Source organism: Leptonychotes weddellii, chromosome 11, assembly GCF_054177405.1.
Source record: "Leptonychotes weddellii isolate Sample4059 chromosome 11, ASM5417740v2, whole genome shotgun sequence".
Classification (NCBI taxonomy): domain Eukaryota; kingdom Metazoa; phylum Chordata; class Mammalia; order Carnivora; family Phocidae; genus Leptonychotes; species Leptonychotes weddellii.
Genome location: NC_138379.1, coordinates 59841368 through 59868531, shown reverse-complemented (window position 1 = coordinate 59868531; position 27164 = coordinate 59841368). Strand labels below are relative to the sequence as shown.

Genomic DNA, 27164 nt, shown 5'->3' with positions numbered 1-27164 from the left:
GGACTGTTCTTTCCCAGACTGGTCTGACCCAGACCTGGAGGCAGCCTGGTCACGGTTGGTTTATGCCTGAGTTAATGTGCTAATCAGACTGTGCACTTCCTAGGAGATGTTTAATTATGACATGCTGTGAGTTTTGGAATCTTAAAATTAAGCTAAGAAGAAAAAAAAAAAAAGTCTTTTGAGGGAAGCCAAAACAAACACACGCGCACATAAACTAACCGAGCAATAACCTCCTCCACCTTCCCATAACAAGCTTTTAAATAAAGGAGTACTTGATTTTTTAAGATAAAGTCTATTATTGATTTATTTGTTTCCAAGGAATGGAAAATGTAGTTGCTTGCACTTTACTAGAAAGTCCCAATGTGTTGTCACTGACCCTGAGAAACTTAGTTTCTTAGATTTTTTGGAATGTTGGAGCAATTTAACTCAAAATATTATTCATAGAAGCCCTCATATTGAAGTTCATCTATTTTTGAATTATATTTCTGACATTTTAGTAATTAAACAGATATAATTTAATTGATAAGAAAATCTTACGTTGAGTAGAGAATGTGTTTTATGGTACCAGATTCAGTGTGTCTTGGTTTTACTATCTTTTCCCCCCAAAACTTACATTTGTATATGGACCGTTCAGTTTCAACCTAGATATTCTCATGGTGTTGTGATGAGAAATTTAACTTTTTTTGCTTTGTCTCACAATTATTATTTTATTTTTTGAAAGGTTTTATTTATTTATTTTATTTTATTTTTTTTTAAAGAGTTTATTTGACAGAGAGAGATACACAGCGAGAGAGAGAACACAAGCGGGGAGTGAGAGGGGGAGAAGCAGGCTTCCCGCAGACCAGGGAGCCCGATGTGGGGCTCGATCCCAGGACTCTGGGATCATGACCTGAGCCGAAGGCAGACGCTTAATGACTGAGCCACCCAGGCGCCACCGAAAGGTTTTATTTTTAAGTAATCTCTACACCCAACGTGGGCCTCGAATTTACAAACCTAAGATAAAGAGTCTCATGTTCTACCGACTGAGCCAGCCAGACGCCCCCTCACAATTATTATTTTAGATCTACTGCACGGTCATGAAGATCTTTTTTTTCTTTTTAAAAAACTTTTATTGAGATACCTATGTTAATTGGAAGAAAGCTGTGAGCGTGGAGATTTTTTCTAGTCTCACAGTGACGATCTTTTTTTGGTTAATCATTATCCTTGAAGTGATTAAGAAACATTAACTAATTTACCCTCGCAAAAGTCTTAGAAGTTATATCATAATTAACAATTTTCAGAGACAGAAATCTGATGTCATGTGAATTTGTTAAGGTCAGAGATTAGAGTGTCTGTACAAATGGACCTAGAATTTTAAGTCACTATTTGTTTCATAGCTGGCCCAGGCAGCTTTACTTCTGCTGAGAAGGAATATATACCATCTGTTGGTTTCAGAAAAGGCTTGATCATTAATTCTTTTCATTTATTGCATAAAATGTAAAAGTTACCCCTTAGATTTGCCCAGGCATGTGTTGTGGTTTCAATTCAGGGGATATTTTTAACTGAATGGGAGTTTTTTTGTTGTTGTTGTCTTTATTCTTAACATTCTGCTATTTGAAAATACTTTACTTCCTGTTTATTGCCAGGTGAAATGACTTACATTACTTTGACGCAATCGTTATATTCTTAATCCATTTACAGTAGATAAAGACTCAGAATTTTAGACTTGGAAGTAAGCTTTGGCATCTTTACTTAGACTTCTTCCTCATTTTCCCAAACAGAAAAATGAAGTTGAAGTGATTTGCTCACCATCACCCACTGAATGAGTGGCTTGGTTACTATTCTGGTCCATCGATCCTCAGTCCAACAGTCAGTCTGTTATGATGAACAACTCTATGCACATATGCATAAACAAATTAAACCCCACAATGTAGAGACCACTAGCTTTCCATCTTATGTGAAATGATATTTAAAGATGTTTAGCAATTTAAGAAGTTAAGGAAAATTATTGATTTACCCCTAAGGTAACATAATTTTCAGCATTACAGTTGTTTTAGATTTGTCTCAAACAAATTATTAAGGAATTATGAGACTTATTTTTATTTAAATTATTTCTGATTCCTTAATATTTGTTGGACTTATAGCACTCAGTGTTTAACCTCCTTATGGTATACAGCTGAAAGCCCACTGTATACCTCTCTTTTATCAATACCAGCCAAAACAGAATAGAATTAGAAGGTGGAATTAATTTCAGAGAATTTCAAATCTACTTCCTTCATTTTGTTATTAATAATATTAATAACATCAATAGTAGGTTACATTCACTGAGGACTGTCTAGGTAGCAGGCATTAGTCTAAGAGCTTTGTGTGGATTAATTTATTTAACCTTTCCATCCATCCTGTGGAGTAGATTTTTTTTTAAGATTTTTATTTATTTATTTGAGAGAGAGAACATGAATGATGGGGGGGAGGGAGCAGAGGGAGAAGCAGACTCCCTGCTGAGCAGGGAGCCCAACTTGACTTGGGACTCGATCCCAGGACCCTGAGATCATGACCCAAGCCGAAGGCAGATGCTTAACCGACTGAGCACCCAGGTGCCGCTGGAGTAGATATTTTTAATTTGTCAGCCGAGCAATTGAATTAGGGTTGTTCTGTAACTTGCTAGTGAGTGACAGAGGCAGGACTCCAGCCCAAATATCCTGGTTCCAGAACTTGTATTATTGACCATTATGCTCTTCTGCCTCTATGTGACATTATATATAGTAGGCTGAACTATATGGAATTGCCATTTTGATAAAAAATCAAATATCAACCATTTCATATAGTTTAATATGATAACAACTTATCATTTACTCATCACATACTATGTGCCAGATGTAATTAGTTCTTTGCTCTTTCTGTTTATAATCTCACTTACTCCTTATATTTAAATTATCCCTATAAGTAACAAGCCTGGAAAATAGGAAGTATCACTTTTTAGGGGATTGAGAAACTGAGATTCTGAGTGGTTAGGTAACTTTCCCCAAGTCACACAGCTAACACCTGGAGAAGCCCTATTTGAACCCACATTTGTCTCATACTGAAGACCATGTTCTCAATCACTGTGCTCTACCAGGGAGGTTCTGAGACAGATGGGGTTAGAAGCTGGAATTTTCTACACTTGCCTGAGGTTCTTATATGTCCCACCACTGGCTCTGCATCAGACTGTCTATATGTATGTTTGTGTGTTTTTTTATCAAAAAGTACTTGATCAGAAATGAAGGTAAGAATATTGTTTATGGATTATTCTTAGACCTGAGGCAGATATGAACACCTCATCCTAACTGGTGTCTCCTGCATTAGTTTGCTCAGGCTTCCATAACAAAGTACCACAGACTGGGCGGTCTAACCACCAGAAATGTGTTTCCTCACAATTCTGGAGGTCATATGCTTTCTGCCTTCTCTGGGGAACACCCAGCCCAAGGGAGAGGAGCCTGTAGAATCGCTGAATGTTATAGGGACCTTACGGGTTGATCTAGTTCATTTAGCTCATTTGATAGATGAACTTAGTGGAGTTAAATGTCTTCTTTATCAACTCAGTTTTTTAATCCTAGTCAAGTTTTCTAGTTCATCGTGCTAAGCAATGTGGTGATCCTAAAATTGATTTTAAAAGTACCTAGGTCATTCTGGGGAGGAAAATCAAATAAGCAATCAAACAACAATCAAACGAAGATCATGGACCTTGGAGATATACGGATATGAGTTTGAATCCTAGCTCAGGCATTTATCTCCCTTTATGATTTTGGTAAATTCCTTCTCTGAGTATAAGTTTAACTCATCTGTGAAGTTGGGTTGAAGTCTTTCCCTTAGTTTAGTTGTGAAGATTACATGAGAACATGTGGGTGAAATGCTTAGCACTTGGTGCATAGGTACTCAGCAAATGATAGTTATTACTGTAATTAAGTAGTATTATTTAGCATTAATAGTATTAATAGCACCGAATAGTAATATTATAAATTATTTATGTTTATAAATAAAAATAATAAAAGGAATTCAGAACTATGTAAAGATGAAGGGAACTTGCCGAGCATTTAGCAGATGACATTAGGACAGGGAGACCTATCCTTTCCTTTGGTTGACCTCTGGCTCCCTCTTTGATCCTTCTGGACAAAGCAAATATCTGTTGCTATTTGTAATTGACACAAAATTTGTAGCACCTTGGTTAGATGGCTGTGTGGAATTTCAGCTTGAAGTAGAATTTATTTCATTCAAAAAGCACTTGTTAATTTTCACTGAAACTTGGAGTCTTCAACAGGTAAACAAGGGAAATAATTCCTATCTCACCAGGATATTGTGAACCTTAAAAGAAAATTAAAAGAGGGCACATATTGAATGGAGCACTGGGTGTTATACGCAAACAATGAATCATGGGACACTACATCAAAAACTAATGATGTATGGTGATTAACATAACATAATAAAATTAAAAAAAGCAAATTAAAAGAAATAGTAATAACAAGAGCCAACATTCATTGAAATGTTCTCATGGGCAGACATTGTATTATGTTCTTTTTTTTTTTTTAAGATTTTATTTGAAAGAGAGAGAGGCTGCATGTAAGAGAGAGAGCAAGTGCGTGCACACAGGCGGGGGGAGGGGCAGAGAGAGAGGGAGAAGCAGGCTCCCCGCTGAGCAAGGAGCCCAGGACCCTGGGATCATGACCTTGAGCCGAAGGCAGACACTTAACTGACTGAGCCACCCAGACGTCTTGAGTTACGTTCTTTATACATTCTGTGTCAGAGTCTTAACTAGTCCACAAGGTAGGTTCTATTACATAAGGGGAAACTAACAGAAATTATAAATAAATCGTTCATGGAATAAAATACTGAGCATAAAGCCCATTACATAACAGGTGTTCCCCCCAAAGCCAAATTTCCTCTTTCCTTCCCTCTTCTCTCCTTCATAGCCACAGATGACAATTCACCTAACTGAAACATGACGAAACTGTTCTACTTATCTCAGAGTGTTGTGTTGAGGATTAGATGATGTAAAGGATAGGAAAGTACTTTAAAGAATTGAAAAACATCATGGATGTGAAAAATGGTTACCATTTACTGTTGCTGCATCCTGTCATTCCTCCCAGCTTTTAAGGCTCCAGCCATGGCACCATGACAGAGCTCCTCCAGGGAGGAGTCACAGGGAAAGGAATGAGGGAAAAGTGGCAGATGCCCTTTAACATCCAGGATGCATTACATTTACAGTATTGACTCTTGAAATGGGATCTTGAAGGTCTGTGACATGTTGTAATTAATAATTGGGCTAAGGCACAAACTAAGACAGACCTTAGTATAAGAGCAGATGACTTAGGTGGGGAGTGGGTCTCACTTCTTAGTATCCACATTTTAATGCAACTTTGTGATGTGATAGTAATCAAATAGTGTGGTAAAAAGTCATGTGAAAATTAGTTTCTTTAGTGCTTTGGCAGTGGGACTAAAGAAAAAGTAGATTTAGGAGATGGACTTTGCATGATCAATAGGATGTTTACATATTTAGAAATTGAAAACTTGAATTTGACAATGACTTCATTTGATAAATGAATCAAATACAAGTTCTATGGGGAACGTGGTTTAAATTGCATGATTTAATGGTTTTCATGAATTTGGAAATTGTTAAAGGTCTTCAGACACATCCAAGGATATCAGAGGTCTTAAATAGTTTAAGGCAAGAAGAGATGAGTGATGTTCACAAAGTAAAAGCATTTTATACATCTGAATTTTTTAAAAAAAGTGGGCACTTCAATAATAAGATAAATCTAAGAAATGATTTATGGTGAATACCTTTCTGACTATATTCCTTTCTCCTGTGATAAGATTATCGAATAGCTGATTTCAAAGTGCTAGTAATTTTGTTTCATGTGATCTTAGAAAGCTCAGGTGCATTGGAAGGATACAAAGGGGTAGTGATCCAAACAAATTTCTTCTTTCCCCATGCTATACTTTTGATTCTCTTTGCTAATTCCTCCCCACCCCCAATTCTCTCTCTTATGGGCCTTCTAATTATCTGCATAACTCGCTGTCACCCTACCTTGAGTGAGAACATTGATTTCCATGCTGGTGAGGGTGTCCCAAGAGAGTTGTGGTACAAGAAAAGAACCACCTCTTGTGAATATACTGAAATAGGTGATAAGAGTGCTTTCACCTCTCACTGATTTCCCTTGGCCAAATTGCTTTTGAGAAGTTACTTTGGGCCTTTGAGCTTTGTGAATTCTCCTCAGTTTGAAAAGCATGGACCCAAAAGCTCATTTGTAAAGTGCTTTAGGTGATGCAAACAAAGGTAAAGAATATGTCCCCCCCTCCCTCACTCCAGCTAGCTCAGAATATCTAAAGGGAAAACTAAGCAAATATCATCAGTGGTCTATATTAATGGGTTCCAGTTGGAAAAAAATGACTCATATTAAACCACAAGAATGCAGAGCTTCAATATGAATGTTATTCCACTCAAGAAATGGCATTTGCTGTTGGGCATTGTCTGTATTACATTTGTTACCTCCTGTGGAAGTTTTCTGTGGGGTTGGAGCTTGGCTTGGACTATGTAGAACCCATCACTGAACTCTTTATTTTGATCTTGTACATTTTGTAAAACATAAGAGAGGGGAAGAATGAGTCAAATGAACATCTTAGAAGAACATCTTAGAAGAATGAGTCAAAAGAACATCTTAGATGAGTTTCTAATGACAATGGATCTGTAAGGTTTACTTAATTTTGGTTTGCCTGAAGAAAACTAGTCTTTTACTTGCACTGATTTTAAAGCTTGGATATGTTATTCTTTTTTTTTTAAAAAAAGATTTTATTTATTTATTTGACAGAGAGACACAGCGAGAGAGGGAACACAAGGAGGGGAGGGTGGGAGAGGGAGAAGCAGGCTTCCCGCTGAGCAGGGAGCCCGATGTGGGGCTCAATCCCAGGACCCTGGAATCATGACCTGAGCCGAAGGCAGATACTTAATAACTGAGCCACGCAGGTACCCCAGGACATGTTATTCTTAAAGAAGAAAACATACTTTGTTGAACCCACAGATTTTAGATATATAAAATTTGTCCAAGTCTTATGTGACATGCGTAAAAATTCTTGTTCAAACTAAGTGTCTGTTACCACCTTTTCCTAAGCGTGGAATGACTATTAGTTTAAATTTCAAATATATTAATACCTGTGAAAATTCCAAAGTTTAATGGAAACAGTATAATGTAATGAACAATGTAATATGAGAACATGGATTTTATGGACAAATTGACTAAAGTGGAAATCGGGACTTTACCTTTTAAGAAATGTATCTATAATTAATTTATTGAAATCTTCAAAGCCTGAAGTTCCCTCAATTTTATTTATTTTATTTTATTATTTTTTTAAAAGATTTTATTTATTTATTTGACAGAGACAGAGACAACGAGAGCAGGAACACAAGCAGCGGGAGTGGGAGAGGGAGAAGCAGGCTTCCCCTCGAGGAGGGAGCCTGATGTGGGACTCGATCCCAGGACCCTGGGATCATGACCTGAGCCGAAAGGCAGACACTTAACGACTGAGCCACCCAGGCACCCGAAGTTTCCTCAATTTTAAATGGAGAATTATATTATGAAATCAAACTACCTAAAAATTCCAGTATTGAAATATTCTGACTTAGAAAAATGGCAGTTTTGCATAGTTTAACCTAGTATCTCTTACAGGGTTTTGTTTTGTTTTGAGGAGAGGATTGAGTAGGATGAGGAAGAAATGCGTGTGAGGCCTTCAGAAAGTATGACTTCCTTCTTGCTAATGGCAAGTTAGAGTTGACAATGTTAGAGTCATTTCCTTCAGGCAACGTTTTTGAAGTTAAGAATGTTTTGATGTTGAAATCTATTTGTAAATGGCTGCTAATGACACAATTAAGAGATTAACTCCTAATTTCATATAGTGTATACATTCTGAATGATTTAAAGAGCTCTTTTGCAAGCGGCAGTGTGTTTTTGTTAATTATAATTTCAAAACTATTGAAGCTCACAATTAATTGCTTTTTAACTGGTAATGGTTTTCAAATTTTATCTCAGTTTTTTGGCCTTTTTAAAGCTTTCTGTCAAATCAACCAAAGATTGAGGTACACATGAAGAGAACTAACTTTAAAGGACATTAGCAGTGAATCTTCTCTGTAAAAACAAAGGATTTAAAAAGCTATGTTTTGGATTTCAGGTACGGAGTATTTAAACATGTACCTTAGTTCATAGCACACTGTCTTCATGGGTATTTTGCTTCATCATTCATTCATTTATTAGTTCATTGTTTAATCACTCCTCATTCTCCAATTCTCCAGTTCCTTTTTCCTCTTGACAGTAGCAACCTTTTTAATGTGCTGACATGTATCCTTCTATCGCTATTTTATTTGCATGTTTCTGTGAACTCACTGAAATGGTATTATGCATAGACTCATTCTGTTTCTTGCTTTTTTCCATCTGGTATTATGTTTTCAAAGTCTGTCATGTGATGATGTGGTTCTTTGGGGTTTTGTTTCTAATTGCTCACAGTATGCCGTGTTTCGCATCTGCCAGTTTAGTTGCACGTTCTCCCAGAAATGGACTCTTTGATTTCCTCTAATTTCCTACTGCTTAATATAACATCATGATGAACATAAAGCGTATTCTTAGAGTGTAAATATTATACAGTAGTTTCCTGGTTTTATACCTTAGAGATTTGCCCAATCACTGAAGGACAACTAATCTGTTCATATTGTAACAAAATTACATATTTTGTTAGGATATTTCTGTGTACTTGTTATGATGGTTTTTAGTGAGATTAAGATGACATTGGAGGTGATATCACACATAGAACAATTCTAAAAATCAACATTCCGTTGTAGTAACTGGTTTCCAGTGAGAAATCTAAAGGTTATTGGATAACTAAAGGGAAGAATGCAGCAAGTATTTTAAGTATTATATGATTTCTATATTCCTGTGGCTTTTTTCTTATGTATGGCACATAATATTAACCATTTAAACAAAAAACACAGCCATATAAACAGTTATAGTAAAAGCAATAATAATAACATATAACATCAGACTTAGAAATATAAGAAATGGGGGGGAGCGCCTGGGCAGCACAGTCAGTTAAGCCTCCAGCTCTTGGTTTCTGCTCAGGTTGTGATCTCAGGGTCCTGAGATCGAGCCCCGTGTCGGGTTCCTTGCTCAGTGCAGTGTCTGCTGAAGTTTCTCTCTCCCTCTCCCTCTGCCCCTCCCCACTGTACTCTCTCTCTCTCTAAAATAAATAAATAAATCTTAAAAAAAAAGAAATATAGGACATGGAATAAATATAGGAGAGAACATGAAAAGGATAGGTGAATAGAGCAGAATGGATTATAGAAAAGATAAACAAAGAAGCGTCACAGCAACAATTCACCCTACTTTCTGCGCTGCAAAATATAATATAATAAAGAGCTGTATGGGCCCAAAGACCAAGCAAGGTTTCAAAGGTTGTGGGATGGAGTGTGACTGGAGGGTTATTTTTGTTTGTTCTTTGTTTTGTTTTATTTTTTATTTTTGTACATGGTAGCATATGAGGGAGGGCCCTCTTTATTAATATTTTAATATATGTAGAAATACTTTATTTTTTCCCAGGACCAGTTTGGTAAATACCTTAAGAGCACATAAGCTAACCAAGCTGTAAGAAATGTGTTATGCTATCTGTCACAAGGAACCCGTGGTTTGGATATTTAACATTTGGGCCCCATTTAAGTTGCACTAGTGTCCAAGAATCGGTAACTGTCACAGCCTCCCATTACCCTGGTAGTTCTTCTGTTCATTACCTGGAACCCCCTTTTCCCTTGCCAGCTATAATGTCACTCATTATCATTTTCCCTCTTTCCTGTTCCTGTCCTATTCTGCCCTGTCCTATCCTGTTCTCTTCTGTGCCATCCTGTCCTGGGCCCGTCCTATCCCATCCTGTCTCGTCCTATTTCATCCTGTCCTGTCCTGTCCTAGTCTGTCTTCTCCTGTCCCACCCTATCCTGTCCCATCCTATTCTGCCCTTTATTTTCTTGTCCTGTCCTATCTTATCCTGTCTTTTGATCCTGAACTTTAAGTAAATATCTCCTTATTTGTCAAAGGCTGGGAAAAAAGCGTAGCTTAATGTCCTTCTTCTGGAAGTTATCACCTTAAGCCATGGAAATATTTGCAAGATAATTTATAAAATTTTGTCATTTTTTTCAGTATGAAAATAATATATACAATTAAGAGAAAAAATGGGAAATGCACAAAAGTTGAAATAAAAGGAAAATTTCCTTTCGCATTTTCACTAAAGAAAATATTTCTCCTCAAATTGACTTTTTCCCACTCCATTTTCTTTAGAAAATAATCTTTCTTGTGACTTTCAAATTTATTAAATCTTTTTCATATTTATTATAGAAAATGGGAGGAAATGCAAAAAAAGTCATTTATATCTCAGGACCCACACATAACCACTGTTAACATTTTGGTGTATTTCTTAAATACAAGTTTTTTCTTTTTTTTTTTAAATAATATAATCAGAATAAACAGTTTTATATTCTTTTAACATGCAGCATCAAATATTATATTAGGTTTATTTCTATTATATTATCACAAATTGTTAAACATACATTTTTTATTTTTAATATTTCACTGAATAAATGCAAACATACCTGTCACAAGCACTCCCCAAATTTTGGGCATCCAGATGGCCTCTATTAACCCAGAAAATGCTGTGAACAACATCATTGTGTAGAATACCTCCTCTGTTTTTATAATTATGTCCTTTGGATGTGTTATTAGAAGTTTGTAGTGTATTAACCCATTTAGTTTTAATTAGTGTGGGTTTTCATTGTGATCTATCCATTTAGTTCTTGGTACTTAATTGTTAAAATACATTACATTTCAAAAGAAACACATGCTTCTGTACATTGAATACTGATGTTAACCATAGAAAAAAAATTAGAAACTCCCCTTTATTTCTATATAATCTATGTTATGTGCAGATACTCATTTTGCACCTGTATATTATTAATTCATTTCCATTATGCAAGTTTAACTTATTTTCAGTGGCTAAATACTGTCCGTAATATATAGAAAACTTTTTTCATTTTTCTACTGTTAACCATTTTGGTTCTGTTCTTTTTGTTTTTATATCACATACCATACTGCAGTGAATATCCTTGTAGAAATTTATATATACACTTGGACAAGTATTTCTGTATGCCACTTTATTTTTTTAAGAAATTCCAAAGTGAGATATTTTAAACCTATTAAATGTTAGTTTTTTAGGGAAAAAATATTATTTTTGATTTATATTTCCTCTCTTACACCCATTTATCATCTTACATTTGATTTAATGTATTGTTCTACCAAGAGATGAACTAGTGTGGGCCACTGTGTGTTGACCAATTAAACTCTGAAGAATTTGTTGAAAGAGTCTAGTGCTTAAATATGTATGCATCAGGAAGTTTAGGTCAATAGTCTGTACCAAACAATCCATTCATTCAGTCCATTTTACTGAGTACCTACTCTCTTACCCATTTTGGCCATTTTCATGCACCCAGAGTTTGTTTTCTTAGAATTAATATCTTCTTGGAGACAGTATTTTTTTTTTTTCCAAAGAAAGACTAGAAGAAATTTTACTGGATTCAAAGTTGAAAGTTATGGTTAAAAGACACGCTAAGTTAGCTAAGATTGCTAATATCTTGAGGACCAAGATAGAACGTAAAGACAGTTTTATAGAGTCAGTTAAGAAGAGTTATTAAGAAATAGGATTGAGTTCAGGAAGAGTAAAATAGATATGTTTAAGTAGGGTATGCTTGACAGTCATGAGAGAAAAATCTTAATATTGAATATTCTATACTCACTGTATGAGATTTATTTATTTATTTATTTATTTATTTATTTATTTATTTATTTATTTTTAAGATTTTTATTTATTTGACAGCGAGAGCTCGAGAGAGCACAGGCAGGGGGAGCAGCAGAGGGAGAGCGTTCTTGCTCTCGCAGGCTTCTCACTGAGCAGGGGGCCTGATATGGGGCTCGATCCCAGGACCCTGGGATCATGACCTGAGCTGAAGGCAGACGCTTACCTGACTGAACCCCTTTATTTCTATATAATCTATGTTCTTTTTGTATGCCCGCACTGTATGCATTTTAATATATGTCATTGTGGATAGTCTGATTGCAATTCTAACCATGTGAGGCTGTGCCATTGCTATGACTGTTGTTTCCTTTCAAAAATTATTCCATGTGTTCGGGCCACTAGTATCTCTGTTTTGGCTTCTAACTTTTAGGAGGAATGTTGAAAAATTAAAAATGTTTTAAGGATGAGGAAGAATGATGCAAAGTTTTGGAATGATGATTCCTGATGAAGAGTAGCTGAGATGTTACTAAATAAATATCCAGTAATTGTGATCAGATGTGCTGGACCTGTGATGAAAGAGAAACAAGGCCTGCCTCAGCTTTCTAGTCAGCCGTGCTCTGCAAAATGCATGCCATTCCTTGGTGCTTTTCCCTGTACATGGCTAACTTCTGTAGGAAGAGGAACTGTAACAATGACATACAAGCAAATGCACTGTAATTCTCAAGACCCTTGTTCTTGTGCCATAGATAGGAGTAGATGGTAAGAGATGAGCACGAATATCTGCAGGAATGTAATAGGTGATTTAAAAAATTCATTTTGTCAGCTAAAAAGCCATTTTCTTTTTTTTTTTTTTTTTAAAGATTTTATTTATTTATTTGAGAGAGAGAGAATGAGAGACAGAGAGCACGAGAGGGAAGAGGGCAGAGGGAGAAGCAGACCCCCTGCCGAGCAGGGAGCCCGATGTGGAACTCGATCCCGGGACTCCAGGATCATGACCTGAGCCGAAGGCAGTCGCTCAACCAACTGAGCCACCCAGGCGCCCCTAAAAAGCCATTTTCATTTGATGTGTTTTTACCTTTTGGAACAGTACTACAAGAGAAACTGGAGCAAGTTTTTACCATTGTTTTGTTAAGTTTTCCAATTCTAGGTTTTGGAGACAATGACCTTGGTAGAGGTTACAGGTATTAAGTGTGATAAAAAATGTCATGCTTTTTAATGTGATGACCTGTTCAGTAGACAGCATTGCCCACTGAAACCCATGAATGTGTTCAGTGCAATTCTGGATCCCACTTAGGTTGAACTTTAACTTTTGTAGAAGACATATAGTCTAGAAGTGAATCTCTTCTGCTCTCTGGGCTTCTGGCACAGGAAAAACAAGGTAGACAAAATCTGGACAGAAATACCATAATAATAACAATAATAATTGTAACAGTCTTGCTTTCTTCTTCTCTGAGAGCTATATTTCTTTCTGACTTGTAATAGACTTTTTTTTTATTATTATGTTCAGTTAGCCACTGTATAGTACATCATTAGTTTTTGATGTAATGTTCAATGATTCATTAGTTTCATATAACACCCAGTGCTCATCACAACACGTGCCCTCCTTAATACCCATCACCCAGCTACCCCCATCCCCCCTACTCCCCTCCCCTCTGAAAGCTTCAGTTTGTTTCCCAGAGTCCATAGTCTCTCATGGTTTGTCTCCCTCTCTGATTTCTCCCCCTTCAGTTTTCCCTCCCTTCCCCTATGGCCCTCTGTGCTATTCCTTATGTTCCACATATGAGTGAAACCATATGTCTTTCTCTGCTTGACTTATTTCACTTAGCATAATCCCCTCCAGTTCCATCCATGGCGATGCAAATGGTGGGTATTCATCTTTTCTGATGGCTGAGTAATATTCCATTGTATATATGGACCACATCTTCTTTATCCATTCATCTGTTGAAGGGCATCTTGGCTCCTTCCACAGTTTGGTAATAGACTTCTAAGGAAAGACTACATTCCTACTGAAAATGGAAGAAAGTTTACTTCTAGAAAGGGTGGAATGATGGATGATGAGATATAAAAGGAAAGATTTGAGTTAAGCATAAGGAAATCTGCATATGAAGTCAGGATGGATTCTATTCTTTTGGTGGTCTCTTTAATTATATGGAAACAAAATCCGCCCCCCACCCCCAGCTTCTTTCTTTAGAACTGATAGCTTCTTTAGAGACAGTGTTAAAAAAAAAAAAAAAGAGGTTTATAGATTGGAAGAGAGGTCAACTTGAGTCAAAAATTACATCATAGTTAAAAGTTTCCAGGGCAGTTAGTTGACAGAAACCAGCTAGGATCATTTGGCATGAATTACAGTTCATAATGGAATGAAGAGACATTCATGAGCTTTTGGATATACCCCAAGACCACTGAATTGGCAGTTTATTTTGGAATTTTTTTAAAGAAATAATTACTCCAATTATTATTAACTGCTTTCTGACAGTTCATGGCATGTTATTCATTATTGTTTTCATATGAAACCATATCAAAGTAGTTAGGTAATCAACTTTTTGAAGTACCTTTTCATTGAAATACTGTTTTTAAGACTCATTAAATGCAATCCTGCCTGTATGAAATACCTATCATATTCTAAATTCATATCCCTGTTATATATTAATGGTACACACTGAAATTTAAGTTAGGATCACAAGTTTGATTTATAGGGATAGGAAAACTAAACAGTTCTGATTTTCTGCCATGGACCCTTTTGGTGATTATAAAGACAATAAAAAGTGGTTACTATTGCTTTGGAAAATTGTATGGACTACTTTACGGGGTTGTCTCTTTTTGCTCATGTATCTGTCTCACTTCTACTTTTCTTTGACTTTCATTGCTAAAAGCATATTTTCCCCAAGGATTATTTTTTTCAAAATAACTTTCACTATTAATGAGCATGCGCTTTTGAGGTCCCCAACAATAAGAGGCATTTTGGGCATTGCCCCTTAGCAGTGCTTTTGGGGAGAAAACAATAAATAGGTAAAATATTACAATATAATATGTAAAGTACTCTAAAGGAAATGTGGAGGTTGAAAGAGGTAGAATGGCATCACAAATAGAAGGAATGACATGAGCTAGGGATAGGGAATGGAGATATGTGGTAAAAACTTAGAAGAAGAGCTGATTAATCTTGGTAATGCATCCAGGAGCTGCATTAAATATAAAAGGATAACAATTGGCCCTATGGCATCATCAATTTGGCTTATTTACAGACTTTTAATATAAGTTGGTATAAAAAGAGGGTTGGATTAGATGACTTATACAATTTCATCAAAGAGCTACAGTGGCCCTGAGGATTTTCTTCAACTGGGTGGTGTGTAGTTCCCTAGAGTAAATCCTAGTCTCCAGAATGGTGGCAGTTGGGGAAATGGAGGCAGAGTTGCAATTCTTGGGCAATATGGTTGATGGAAAGAGCAGGTCTGAGTCTAACCCTAGATGTAAACTAGATTTCTTGGTTGATCACTTTTGGTCTTGATTTTTTTTTCTTAATTTTCCAAAATGAGGACACTGAAGGATCATCTCATAGGCTCATTCATTCATTCATCTGCCCTATGTTTATTGAACACCCACTAATTGCTTAGAACTTTCCTTGAGATCTTTAGATATGGACAAGTGCAATAAAGCTCAGCTCCCATAGCTGCAGCTAGAATCTTAATTCTTCAGAGCTGAGGATGGAAAGACAGTCTAGGAAAAAGTTATTTGCAGAAAGGTGTGTTTTAAGAACATTTACATTCTAAAACTAGAGCAGGTTTGTGGATGGCCAGGGACCAGGATTATGATAATAGCTTCTGCTGACTTTTTACTAGATGCTGGGCACTGCACTAGGTACTATACTCAATACTCACAATAACCCGTTTAGGTTGATGTATTGTTTTTATTTTATAGATGAGGAAAATGAAACATGGTAAGAAAATACATCAGGCCACACAGCTCTAAAGGTGTTTTAAACTCAGGTTTGTTTGACTTTGAAGTTCATTCTAAAACAGCGATTGCCAAGCCTGGGTGAACTTCCTGGGGCCCCCTCTCCAGAACTAAGGAATAAAAATTTCAGGAAGTACAACAGAGATGTGTTTATTTTTAAATAGTCCATCAAGTGATTTCAGTGTGCAGTCAGAGTAGGAAAATTTTTTGCAAAGAGTTACACAAAATGACAGGGAAATATACTGGTTGGATAACAGATAAGCAATTGAAAGAGTAAGGAAGTATTATGGTTTGAAAAGTGCGCTAGGCAAGATGTCTGGATTCACGTATCTGTTCTGGGGAGTGACATGTTCTTAGAAAATGTCAGATAACCTGGAGGTGGGCCTGGGTTCTAGCCCCTGTTTCTTTCCAAAGCAGCATTGTGAATAGTGGCAAAAAGAAGGTTGGACTGGATGATGTGTAAAGCCCCATGATAGAGCTACAGTGCTGTGGCTATACAACATGTAAGAATTAAGGGTTGTGTAGGCTTCATTTGGTTTGATTAAAAAGAGTCAACAAAATTGACCTCAATGAGTACAAATTTACATAGTTTTAGACAAAACACAAAATACCAAATCAGAATATAAAATAATTTGTTATAAACCTCTATGGTAATTTTTATTTTTTTTCCTGCAAATAGTTGACTAATTGTTGACTCACTGAGAGGTAGCTACAGAAAAATGACCAGTTATTGAAACTTACTTTTAATACTTCGCTGGCTTTACAAATCCCTTTGAGCAATAGTGTTGCATAGATATTTACATGTAGAATGTCATATTTCCTCAAAATTTTTGAGAAAATTCCCATTTGAGAGCAAAATGTTCATTTGAAAGTTTATTTACTGAAAAAGGTAGTTTGCAGGTCAACAATTTCAATAGGATTTTGTTACACTTTAATAGCATTGTCAAAAACTTAGATGAAGATGTGGAAAATGTGAATGTAAAATTTTTAGCTAAAGCAAAATTAAGAAGGAAAAATGTCAGAATCTAGGGTTTATACCCAATATGATCGAATAGGCTAAAGCCAATCCATTCTTGCATTGCACCTGCTATCTCTCACCTTCATTGTTTTTTTCCACTGTAGGATAGGGATCATTGCTCGGTAGCAACTCATGTGAGAAAATCTCTATGTTGCAAACTTAAGATGAGCCATTATGTAACAGAGTTGCCCTATAAATTAGCACAGTCTTAGAATTAGCGGAGATCATGGGCTTTGTGAGGGAGATGATGCTCTTCAGTACTGCCTACTACTATTAGTCTATGTTTACTAATATCTTGAGGATGTGCTGAATTCTGGCAGAATTGGGAAAGGTCATAGAGATGAGAGGGAGTCTAACGATTATTTCAAGAATTTCAGAAGCAACTGATTGTGTTTTGCAAGAAGAAAACAAGATTGGATTAGCAAATCATTGTTCTTTTATTTTCAGTTTAGGAATACTATTATCTAGAGCTGCCTGGTGGGTGGAAGTTACAGAGATGCAGACTTCATGCTACTGTAAGAAAGCAGAACAAGTTTTTGATGGTGGAAGAGGCTGCTATCTCAGGAAAAAATCAACAGAGGGTGGATTACCTTTGGTTAGGGCAGTCATAGAAGGGGTTAGACTCTGGGTGGATGGTGGGATGTGGAGAGGCCCTTTTAGTTCTCCAAGTTCAGAGGTATATGTATTGGTAAATTACTTGGCAAAATAAACTTACTCGTAAGTACAATATTTAGTCAACACTGGATCCTTTCTGTATGTAAGATTCAGTCATAATTACCATAAAATGCAATCCTTGTCTCAAATGACATTTTTGTGATGATTACACAAAGTAATGTAATTGCCCAAATTACTCTCTTCCAATTTGTTCTCCATACTTGATTCAGAGTAATCATTAGCAAATACTAATCTCTTTATATCACTTCTCTGCTTAAAACACATTCATTCTGCCCTGATTTTAGAATAAAGACCTGCATTCTTAATGTGACCTACACAATCCAGCAGGTCTACCCCTTCTCCAGTCTTCTGTTGTAATCACCCTCCATTTCCAATCCAACCACACTGACCTACTATTAAATTCTCATATATACACCATGCTCCCATTTGTCGCATCAGTTCTCATGCTTTTTTTTTTTTTTTCTGTATGGATATCTTTCTCATTTTTGGATGACTTGTACTCTCACCCTCAAAATCTCAGTTCACTTTTCACTTAATCAGGGAAGCCTTCCTGACCTTCTTATTTAGCTTTCATTTCCTGTTACACATGCTTGTGCTCTGTATTTCTCATTCACAGCATTGATCATTGTTAGAATTTACATTTGATTATGTAGCTATTTGATTAGTATCTGTTTCCCCTACTGGAATATAAAGATACTAAGGAATAGACGTTCTCTGTTTTTCATTCACCATTGAACTCCCAGTGCCTTGGGATATGTGCATATCACAATAAATATATATTGAATGAATAATGTAAGTGGGACTTACTGCAGAAGTACAGAGGAGAACATTCAGAGAAAGGATGTGATACAGTGACCTCAAGGCAATAAATTAATTTTATATAGTGCTTGCATATATTAGACTGGTTTTACTTTTCACAAAAGTTCTAAGAACTAGGATTATTGTATCATAGCATATTATATTAATTTTACAGATAAGAACATTTATCCCTCTTAATTTTACAGAAAAGGACAGTTAACTAGCTCAAGATGAATAGTTATTAAGTAGCAGATTTAAGATAAGAAACCATGTGTTTGAGATTTTAGGAAAATTACCACACACTTGTTATACGCAGATGTTATATTCTTTTATAACTTGCTTCAAATGGCATATGCTCTTATGATGTTCTTTAGGATTGCATTAGTTCAGTTTGCTCTAACAAAATACTGTAGACCAGGTGGCTAAGAGAACATTTATTTCAGTTTTGGAGGCTGGGAAGTCTCAGATCAAAGTGCCAGCAGATTTGATGTCTGATGAGAGCCCTTTTCCTGGTTTGCAGGGCCATTTTCTTGCTGTATCCTGACATGGAGTCTTTGGAGAGCTGTGGTCTCTTCCTCTTCTTACAAGAGCACTAATCCCACAATGGGGGCCCTACTCTCATAATCTTATCTAAACACAATTACCTCCCCAAAGCTCTCAAATACTATGACATTAGATTTCTCCCTTCCTTCCTTCTTCTTGTTTTCTTTTTAAGATTTGATTTATTTATTTGTCAGAGAGAGAGAGGGAGAGAGAGAGAACAAGCAGGGGGAGTGGCAGGCAGAGGAAGAAGCAGGCTCCCCGCGGAACAAGGAGCGCGATGCGGGGCTCTATCCCAGGACTCTGGGATCATGACCTGAGCCAAAGGCAGATGCTTCCGACTGAGCCACCCAGGCATCCCTTTCTTCTTCCTTCCTTCCTTCCTTCCTTCCTTCCTTCCTTCCTTCCTTCCTTCCTTCCTTCCTTTTTCTTCCCTTTCTTTTCTTTCTTTCTTTCTTTCTTTCTTTCTTTCTTTCTTTCTTTCTTTCTTTCTTTCCTTTTCTTTCTTGACATTAGATTTCATCATATGAATTTCGGGGGGAACAGACATTCAGTCCATAAAAAGGAGTAAGCTGTGTTTTATTTGTATATACTCATCTAAAATATATTTATAGTTTTAAAATTACATATGGAATTCTCAATTATGTTTTAGAGACCTTGACAGGTAGGATTCTAAACGTGAAAGTAACACTGCCATCTGGTGACAACAAACTCGAATGAAGTTGGAAAAGTAGAGCAGCGGTTAAGTGCTCTAGGAATGGTAACACGAGTCAGAGTCACAGAGTGGACCTGGCCACATAACTTGGGGCGGTCCTTTGTGTTCAGTAAACATTTGAGGGAGCAGATTCTTACAATGGTCATGCATTAAGAGGGACTAAATAAAACAAATGCTCTTCGCCGTAGGATGTTACCCATGTAGTAAGTAGATCACGTGGTTTCCTATGCTTGCGCCACTTGACTGCGATCTGTCTCCATGTTCCTCACTCTCTCCATTGCTTCAGAATGAGGGAGTTTTGTACTCTGATAACCTAGTAAAGAGAAGTTTCATCTTGTTGAAAAATTTAAAACTAAAAAATTCAGGAACAAACATACAGAGGAAATGAGTCCTTGGTAAAATTTCCGGGTAGATTTTATAGCATTGTTAAGGAAGAAGTGGTATGCCAAGATAAACTCCATCTATCCTAAGGGGACACTTAAAGCCACTTTGAGTTAAATTACTATGTGATTTAATATAAGCACAACAATAAAACACTTCCAGACACGATATATGGTTAGAAAATGAAGACTATAAGAATTTTCTTTAAATTGTTGAACTACAAAATAAAATTGGATAATTTATTTGTATCTCTTAAGTCCTACACTTATATGATAGATTTTAGCTGATAAATTTTAAGTGAATTATTGTCCTGGTACATTAAAATTGCAGATAAAATTATCATCTAAAATCCCTTGAGCTAAAATTTTCTTATCATGTGCACATGCCAGATCAAAGAGATAACAATTACTCTATTTCTCTGGAGGCCTAAATAACAAAAACCCATCACTCTGAAATGATAATAACTTTGCTGAGTGAGGTGAGAATATTTAACATTTTTTTAGATAGTCTAGAGGGGCTTATTTCTATTTGTCTAATTACTAGTATATTCATTTAATATATCCCTAAGGTTTTCTAACTCATGGTGTAGAAATAGCCTAACTGGAAATATTAATTACTTTTTATATAAGTCAATGAAAATTATTGCTTTCCTGACATGACTTATTACCCTGTCTCCCCTTCAGGAACAATACTTCATGCGCTGACAACAAACATTTTGTAACAGAGTTGCTATTTTGCCAAGAGTTAAGTTGGAAATCTCAGGAGCATAAATAATTTTAAGATAAGAAAAGCATCTGACTTATACATATTTCTTAGTCAACATCCTTCAAATAAAGTCCTTTTATGTTTATTTTAGGACAAGAGTGCAGATACCCCTTCTCTTGTTTTCATGTGATACACTATTTATATGAAGAATGTAGGTAGTACCAGACAATAGCAGATGACAATCTAGCAGGAGTTTGATTTAAAATTAGTTGCCAGAAAGTATGGCCTCAACACCGAGGGTTCTGATTCTTTGAAAAAAGCAATGCACAATGTGGTTATGATTATCTTTGTACGGGGCTAATCTGGACCCCTCCTAGTTTTGGGTCACAGAAGAACTCTAGAGGCACAGTGCTTAAGGTAAAACCTGAAAGATGGGTAGAGTCAGTAAGGTAAAGAGCTGAAAGGCAGGCAGGCAATGGTTTGGAAGGGGGTTGTGTGGTCAGAAGGTTCTAGAGAGAACACAAATGAAAAAGCTTTATTTGAAATTTTTGGCACCTTATCGGTGAAAAGAGGATTCAACTGCACCAGTGTGGAGGTACCTGATAATACACCAAGGCTCTGGAGGGCCCCTTCATACCCATAACAGTATAGTGGGGGCACAACAAGAAATTGACTTCACGCCAGAAAAATGTACTCAAGTGTTTATAACACTAGTGGAAATGAGGGGAGACTAAGTTATATGGCAGTGCAGAGCAGACAGACACCAGTTTCTTTTAGGGGTTTTTGGTGAGAGGAAAGTAGGCAGTTGTTCAAGATTCTCGAAGAAGTTGGCATTTTGCCATGATCCTTCAAGGAGAAGCAGGGTGAGATCTGCAGCAAGTTTGTAGTCTGTTTTTGTCTTGACTGTGTTTTGACTCTTGCCTTATTTGTTCAGCTAGGATTGTGTCTAAGCAGAGCCTCCGCATCTGTTCTTAACCTCAACTGCAGCCTTATCCTTTTACCCATGTGCCGGATGCTCCTGGCTTACCTACGAGGATCCCAGAAGGTAAGAACAAAAAATCCTAGTCACAGATTCCAGAATAAAAAACCAAGTGGAACAGTGGCATGTTAGTACTACTGAGTTTTCATGGTCTGACCTAATAGACTGATTTCTATCATCTGCTGTCAGCTACCAGATGATAGTAAAGACCATGTCACCTGTCAAGATGATCAGTGAGCTCTTCTGCAATGCTAGATAGAGGCAGTGCATAATAGAAATGGCTATTAATAGTGATTTCAGGTGTTGGGCTAAGCACTCCATGGATGTAAGTGTGAATCCTCACAATGATTCTACAGGTCTTGTAGATGAAGAACTGAGGCACAGAAAGGTTAAGTAACTTGACCAACATCATGAGACTAGCAAAATGGCAGAGCTAAGATCAGTCCCAGTTCTGAGATTTTTCCACTATACTACTATGCCTCATTTAGAGCCTGTGTTTTCATTTAGTTAAGTCCAGGTGAGCAAACTAGAAACTAGAGCCCTGTGGACTTTCATCAAAATATACAGTGTCTACTGGTGTTGGTGGCGATTTATCTCCTTTTCAAATACATGCATGGTTTAAGCTATGTAATAGTCTTGGAGATGTCTTGATTAAGATGTGATGTCATGTGTGATGTTGTAAAATGAAGGTTGTACGGAAACAGTAAAGCACTTTGGAAATTAAAACTCAACAAATTATTTTTTGTCTTCAGTTATCCTGGTGTGTTTGTGTTTCTTTTCTTTGTTGAAATAATAAGGCATTCCTGGATCAATATTGATACTTTAAAAGAAGTTGTTAATATGAGTCACTTTGATGTTCTGTGTGGTTCATATGAGCAGATTTACTGCAGTAAAACTTCTCAACCTTTTCATGTAATTATATTTAGAAACTCTTTGCTTTTAATGCAGTAATTTGTGGAAATAACTCTTTCTCTAGGTTGCCTACTATTGTAAAATGCTAGGTTTTGATGCCTATGGCTGGCTATTGGCTTGGTGTGAAGAAAGAGAAGATAAACTGCAGGAAATGAAAAGTGCCCACCTAAGTCTCTCAGTATTTAAATAAGTCTTAAAGAATGGTCCCCTGATGTGAAATATAAGTATTCAAAGATGCTTGACATTTTATTTTTTTATAAGATCAAGAAGGCATTTAGAACCGTAGATGGAATTGCTTCATTTAAAAATCATCTTATTTTTTGACTACAAAAGGAAATCATATATATTGTACAACTCAAACATTCCAGAAATATGTAAAGTAATCAGTGAAAGTTTCTCCTAATATTACTGTGCTGGAACAATCACAGATTAGTTTGGGGTAAATGCCTTCAGATTTGCATAGAATGCCATTAATTTTAAACACTATAGGACTATAGTTTATGTGTTATCACTTTTACCTAGCCATATATCTGACACATCTTTCCATATCAATAAGTCTTCTCACATTCTCTGTAATGGTTTGGGTGTTCTACTGACTAGATATATCATAATTCATCTCACCAACTTTTAATTCCTAGGCCTCTGCCATATTTCTAAATCTTTGATATTATGAACAATGCTATAGTGAAAAACTTTGTACACATATCTTATTTCCTGCTTCATTTTCACCATACTGAATTTTATTTAGGTTCCAAGCAGGAGAACCAGAAGATTGTTGGATAAAAGCAGAACATTCCATATAACCTGTGGTGTGACTATATGTATTTTTTCAGGTGAGAAAACAAAAAGATATGAAAATATTATGTTAGAACACATTTTATAAATGGTATTTTTGTTGTTCTGTAAATTATTTGCTGTCACCTACTTGTGATTTTCTCATCACATACCTTAATTTTCTCTTCCATGTGTTTAAAGAGAGTTGCCTAATGGTGCTATAGAAAATGAGTGTATCGGGGCGCCTGGGTGGCTCAGTTGGTTAAGCGACTGCCTTTGGCTCAGGTCATGATCCTGGAGTTCCGGGATCGAGTCCCGCATCGGGCTCCCTGCTCAGCAGGGAATCTGCTTCTCCCTCTGACCCTCCTCCCTCTCATGCTCTCTGTTTCTCATTCTCTCTCTTACAAATAAATAAAATCTTAAAAAAAAAAAAAAGAAAATGAGTGTATCTTACGCATTATGTATATAGTTTTCACATTATAATGTATGAGACTTGGCTCTCAAGCTGTTAATAATTGTTTCCTACAAGTAAATACTTTCATTTAGAAAGACTAAAAGAAATAAAATAAAAATTTTTTTTTAATTTTTTTAATTTATTTTATTTATTTATTTATTTAAAGATTTTATTTATTTATTTGAGAGAGAGAGAATGAGAGAGAGCACATGAGAGGGGGGAGGGTCAGAGGGAGAAGCAGACTCCCTGCAGAGCAGGGAGCCCGATGCGGGACTCGATCCAGGGACTCCAGGATCATGACCTGAGCTGAAGGCAGTCGCTTAACCAACTGAGCCACCCAGGCGCCCAAAAATAAAAATTTTTAAGGTTTAAAAATAAAGATATGATAGGACTTCAAATGCATACAAATTACAATGTGAAATGTACATCCATAGAATGTGATTCCATTTAAAAGTATATTTGATAAACGTTTCTTTGATATTAATACTTGGTATTAAATATCAAATGTTTGTGGAAATTTATCCTGTTCAGTTCCAAGTTAAAATATCAAATGACTGAGGGTTCTGGGGGGGGGGATGGGTTAGCCTGGTGATGGGTATTAAAGAGGGCAGGTACTGAATGAAGCACTGGGTGTTACATGCAAACAATGAATCATGGAACACTACATCAAAAACTAATGATGTCCTGTATGGTGACTAACATAACATAATTAAAAAAAAAGAGAAAAAAAAGAAAAAAGAAAAAAAATATCAAGTGAGAATCTTTTGGTTTTTAAAAGAGTCATTTTAAAAGAAGTTTTTATCCTGAATATTTATGTGGTTTTTTTCAAGTTTTGGAACAGAAAGTGATAAACATATTAATTAAGTACTTGGACTTTGGAGGCAGGGTTGTGTAGGATCTATCCCCAACTGCCCTTCTACCTTAGTATATGACATAAGCTCTCTGGTTTTTGATTTGTTGTTGTTTTAATCATAAAGTGATTGACAGTAGCACCTGCCTCATGGTTTGAAGACTAAAATGAGACCTCCCATAGGAAGTTTTTAGGGTGAAATTAGTTATAATTTACAATCTCAGGTGTTAATTATCTCAGTGGCATAGCACCTGACATTTCTCTCCGGTCATGACTTGATAGGGCAGACCTGTTTTGACACCAGGGACATTTGGTCTGGATATGTATGTATGACTATTTTGAATCAGACATGTTTTGGTGCAGCTACTATTAAGAGGTCATTAAGCTCTCTGCTTTTAAAAAGTTGCCAAGTACTGTCGAAACAGGCATCTGCACTGTTTTGTCCCTGGACATCTTATTGGTGGGTCCCACATCTGCAGGCGAGAGATGGGGAGAGGCTCGGGTAGGATTAGGACTCCATACCACTCAAGAGGCTGGGGATGGAGTAAGAGTCCAGGATGAGATGAGGACTAAGGGTGTGGCTGGGGTCAGGGCTGGGTTAGAACAGAGGGAGTGAAAGGTCAGGAAAGCAGGAGGGTCCGGGAATGTGGACACATTTGTAACTTGGTTTGTTCTAAGCTGCAGTTGTGTCCAAATATTCTGGTTTAGTTGGAGAACAACGAAGAGACTGAGATCTTGTAGAGTCTTGCCATGAATGAACACGCATTCCAGACTGTTTGCATTTTGCCACTCACTAGTTGTCTGACCTTAGCTGGGTGACCTCTTCTAACCTTCGTTTTCTTCTCTGTGAAATAGGGATGTTTCTATCCACTTCATTGTTTTGTTGAGAGAATTAAATCAGAAAATCTATTCAAAATATCTGGCCTGGCTTTCTCCCTGCTGCCCAAAATTAGAAGCCCCAATTTCTTTTGACCTGAAAGGTCATTTAAAGAAGGTGAATGTATCCCTTAAGGGTGTATCTCAGACAACTGATACCTAGGGCTTTTTTTCAGGAGAATTCAGAAAGAAGGAACCACAAAGCATGTAGTTAACACATAAACCTTAATTTAAAATGAAGGGATTTTTTTAAACTTACACATTTCAGACATGATAAAGCTAGAAGACACAGACAGTTTTGCTTAAATAATATTTTATGCCTATGCCATAGACAAGTTTCACCTGGACAGCCTCTTAAAAATTCCCTTGGAACTCTGTCCTTGCTTGTTAGTTAACCAACTTCTAAATTCCTGTCCACTTTTTTATTTATTTATTTTTTACACTTTAAAAAAATTTTATTATGTTATGTTAATCACCATACATTATATCATTAGCTTTTAATGTAGTGTTCCAAAACATATAACATCCACTGCTCCATTCAGTACATGCCCTCTTTAATACCCATCACCAGGCTAACCCATCCTCCCACCTACCTCCCCTCTAGAACCCTCAGTTGGTTTCTCAGAGTCCATAGTCTCTCATTGTTCGTCTCCCCCTCCGATCTCCCCACCCTTCATTTTTCCCTTCCTACTATTTTCTTTTTTTTTTTTTTAACATATAATGTATTATTTGTTTCAGAGGTACAGGTCTGTGATTCAACAGTCTTAGACAATTCACAGCACTCACCATAGCACATACCTTCCCCAATGTCTATAACCCAGCCACCCCATCCCTCCCACCCCCCACCACTCCAGCAACCCTCAGTTTGTTTCCTGAGATTAAGAATTCTTCATATCATATGAAACATGTCTTTCTCTGATTGACTTATTTCGCTCGGCATAACACCCTCCAGTTCCATCCACGTCCTTGCAAATGGCAAGATTTCATTCCTTTTGATGGCTGCATAATAATCCATTATATATATACCACCTCTTCTTTATCCATTCATCTGTCGATGGAATTCTTGGCTCTTTCTATAGTTTGGCTATTGTGGACAAGCTGCTATAAACATTGGGGTGCACATAGCCCTTCGGATCCCTACATTTGTGTCTTTGGGAAATACCCAGTAGTGCAATTGCTGGGTCGTAGGGCAGCTCTATTATCAACTTTTTGAGGAATCTCTGTACTGTTTTCCAGAGTGGCTGCACCAGCTTGCATTCCCACCAACAGTGTAGGAGGGTTCCCCTTTCTCCGCATCCTCGCCAACATCTGTCATTTCCTGACTTGTTAATTTTAGCCATTCTGACTGGTGTGAGGTGGTATCTCACTGAGGTTTTGATTTGGATTTCCCTGATGCCAAGCGATGTTGAGCACTTTTTCATGTGTCTGTTGGCCATTTGGATGTCTTCTTTGGAAAAATGTCTGTTCATGTCTTCTGACCATTTCTTGATTGGATCATTTGTTCTTTGGATGTTGAGTTTAAGACGTTCTTTATAGATTTTGGATACTAGCCCTTTATCTGATATGTCATTTGCAAATATCTTCTTCCATTCTGTCGGTTGTCTTTTGGTTTTGTTGACTGTTTCTTTTGCTGTGCAAAAGCTTTTTATCTCAATGAAGTCCCAATAGTTCATTATTGCCCTTGCTTCCCTTGCCCTTGGCGATGTT

At 36.7% G+C, this 27164-nt stretch overlaps 1 protein-coding gene across 1 annotated transcript in view; it reads left to right on the top strand.

Annotated features, from left to right (window-relative positions):
- NOX4 (NADPH oxidase 4) overlaps nucleotides 1-27164 on the top strand; it is a 139680-nt gene that overhangs the window by 5748 nt on the left and 106768 nt on the right. Inside the window, exons 3-4 of the mRNA XM_081797335.1 lie at nucleotides 21547-21657; nucleotides 23252-23380. Coding sequence (XP_081653461.1) covers nucleotides 21547-21657; nucleotides 23252-23380 — 240 coding nt within the window. The remainder of the gene's footprint in view (nucleotides 1-21546; nucleotides 21658-23251; nucleotides 23381-27164) is intronic.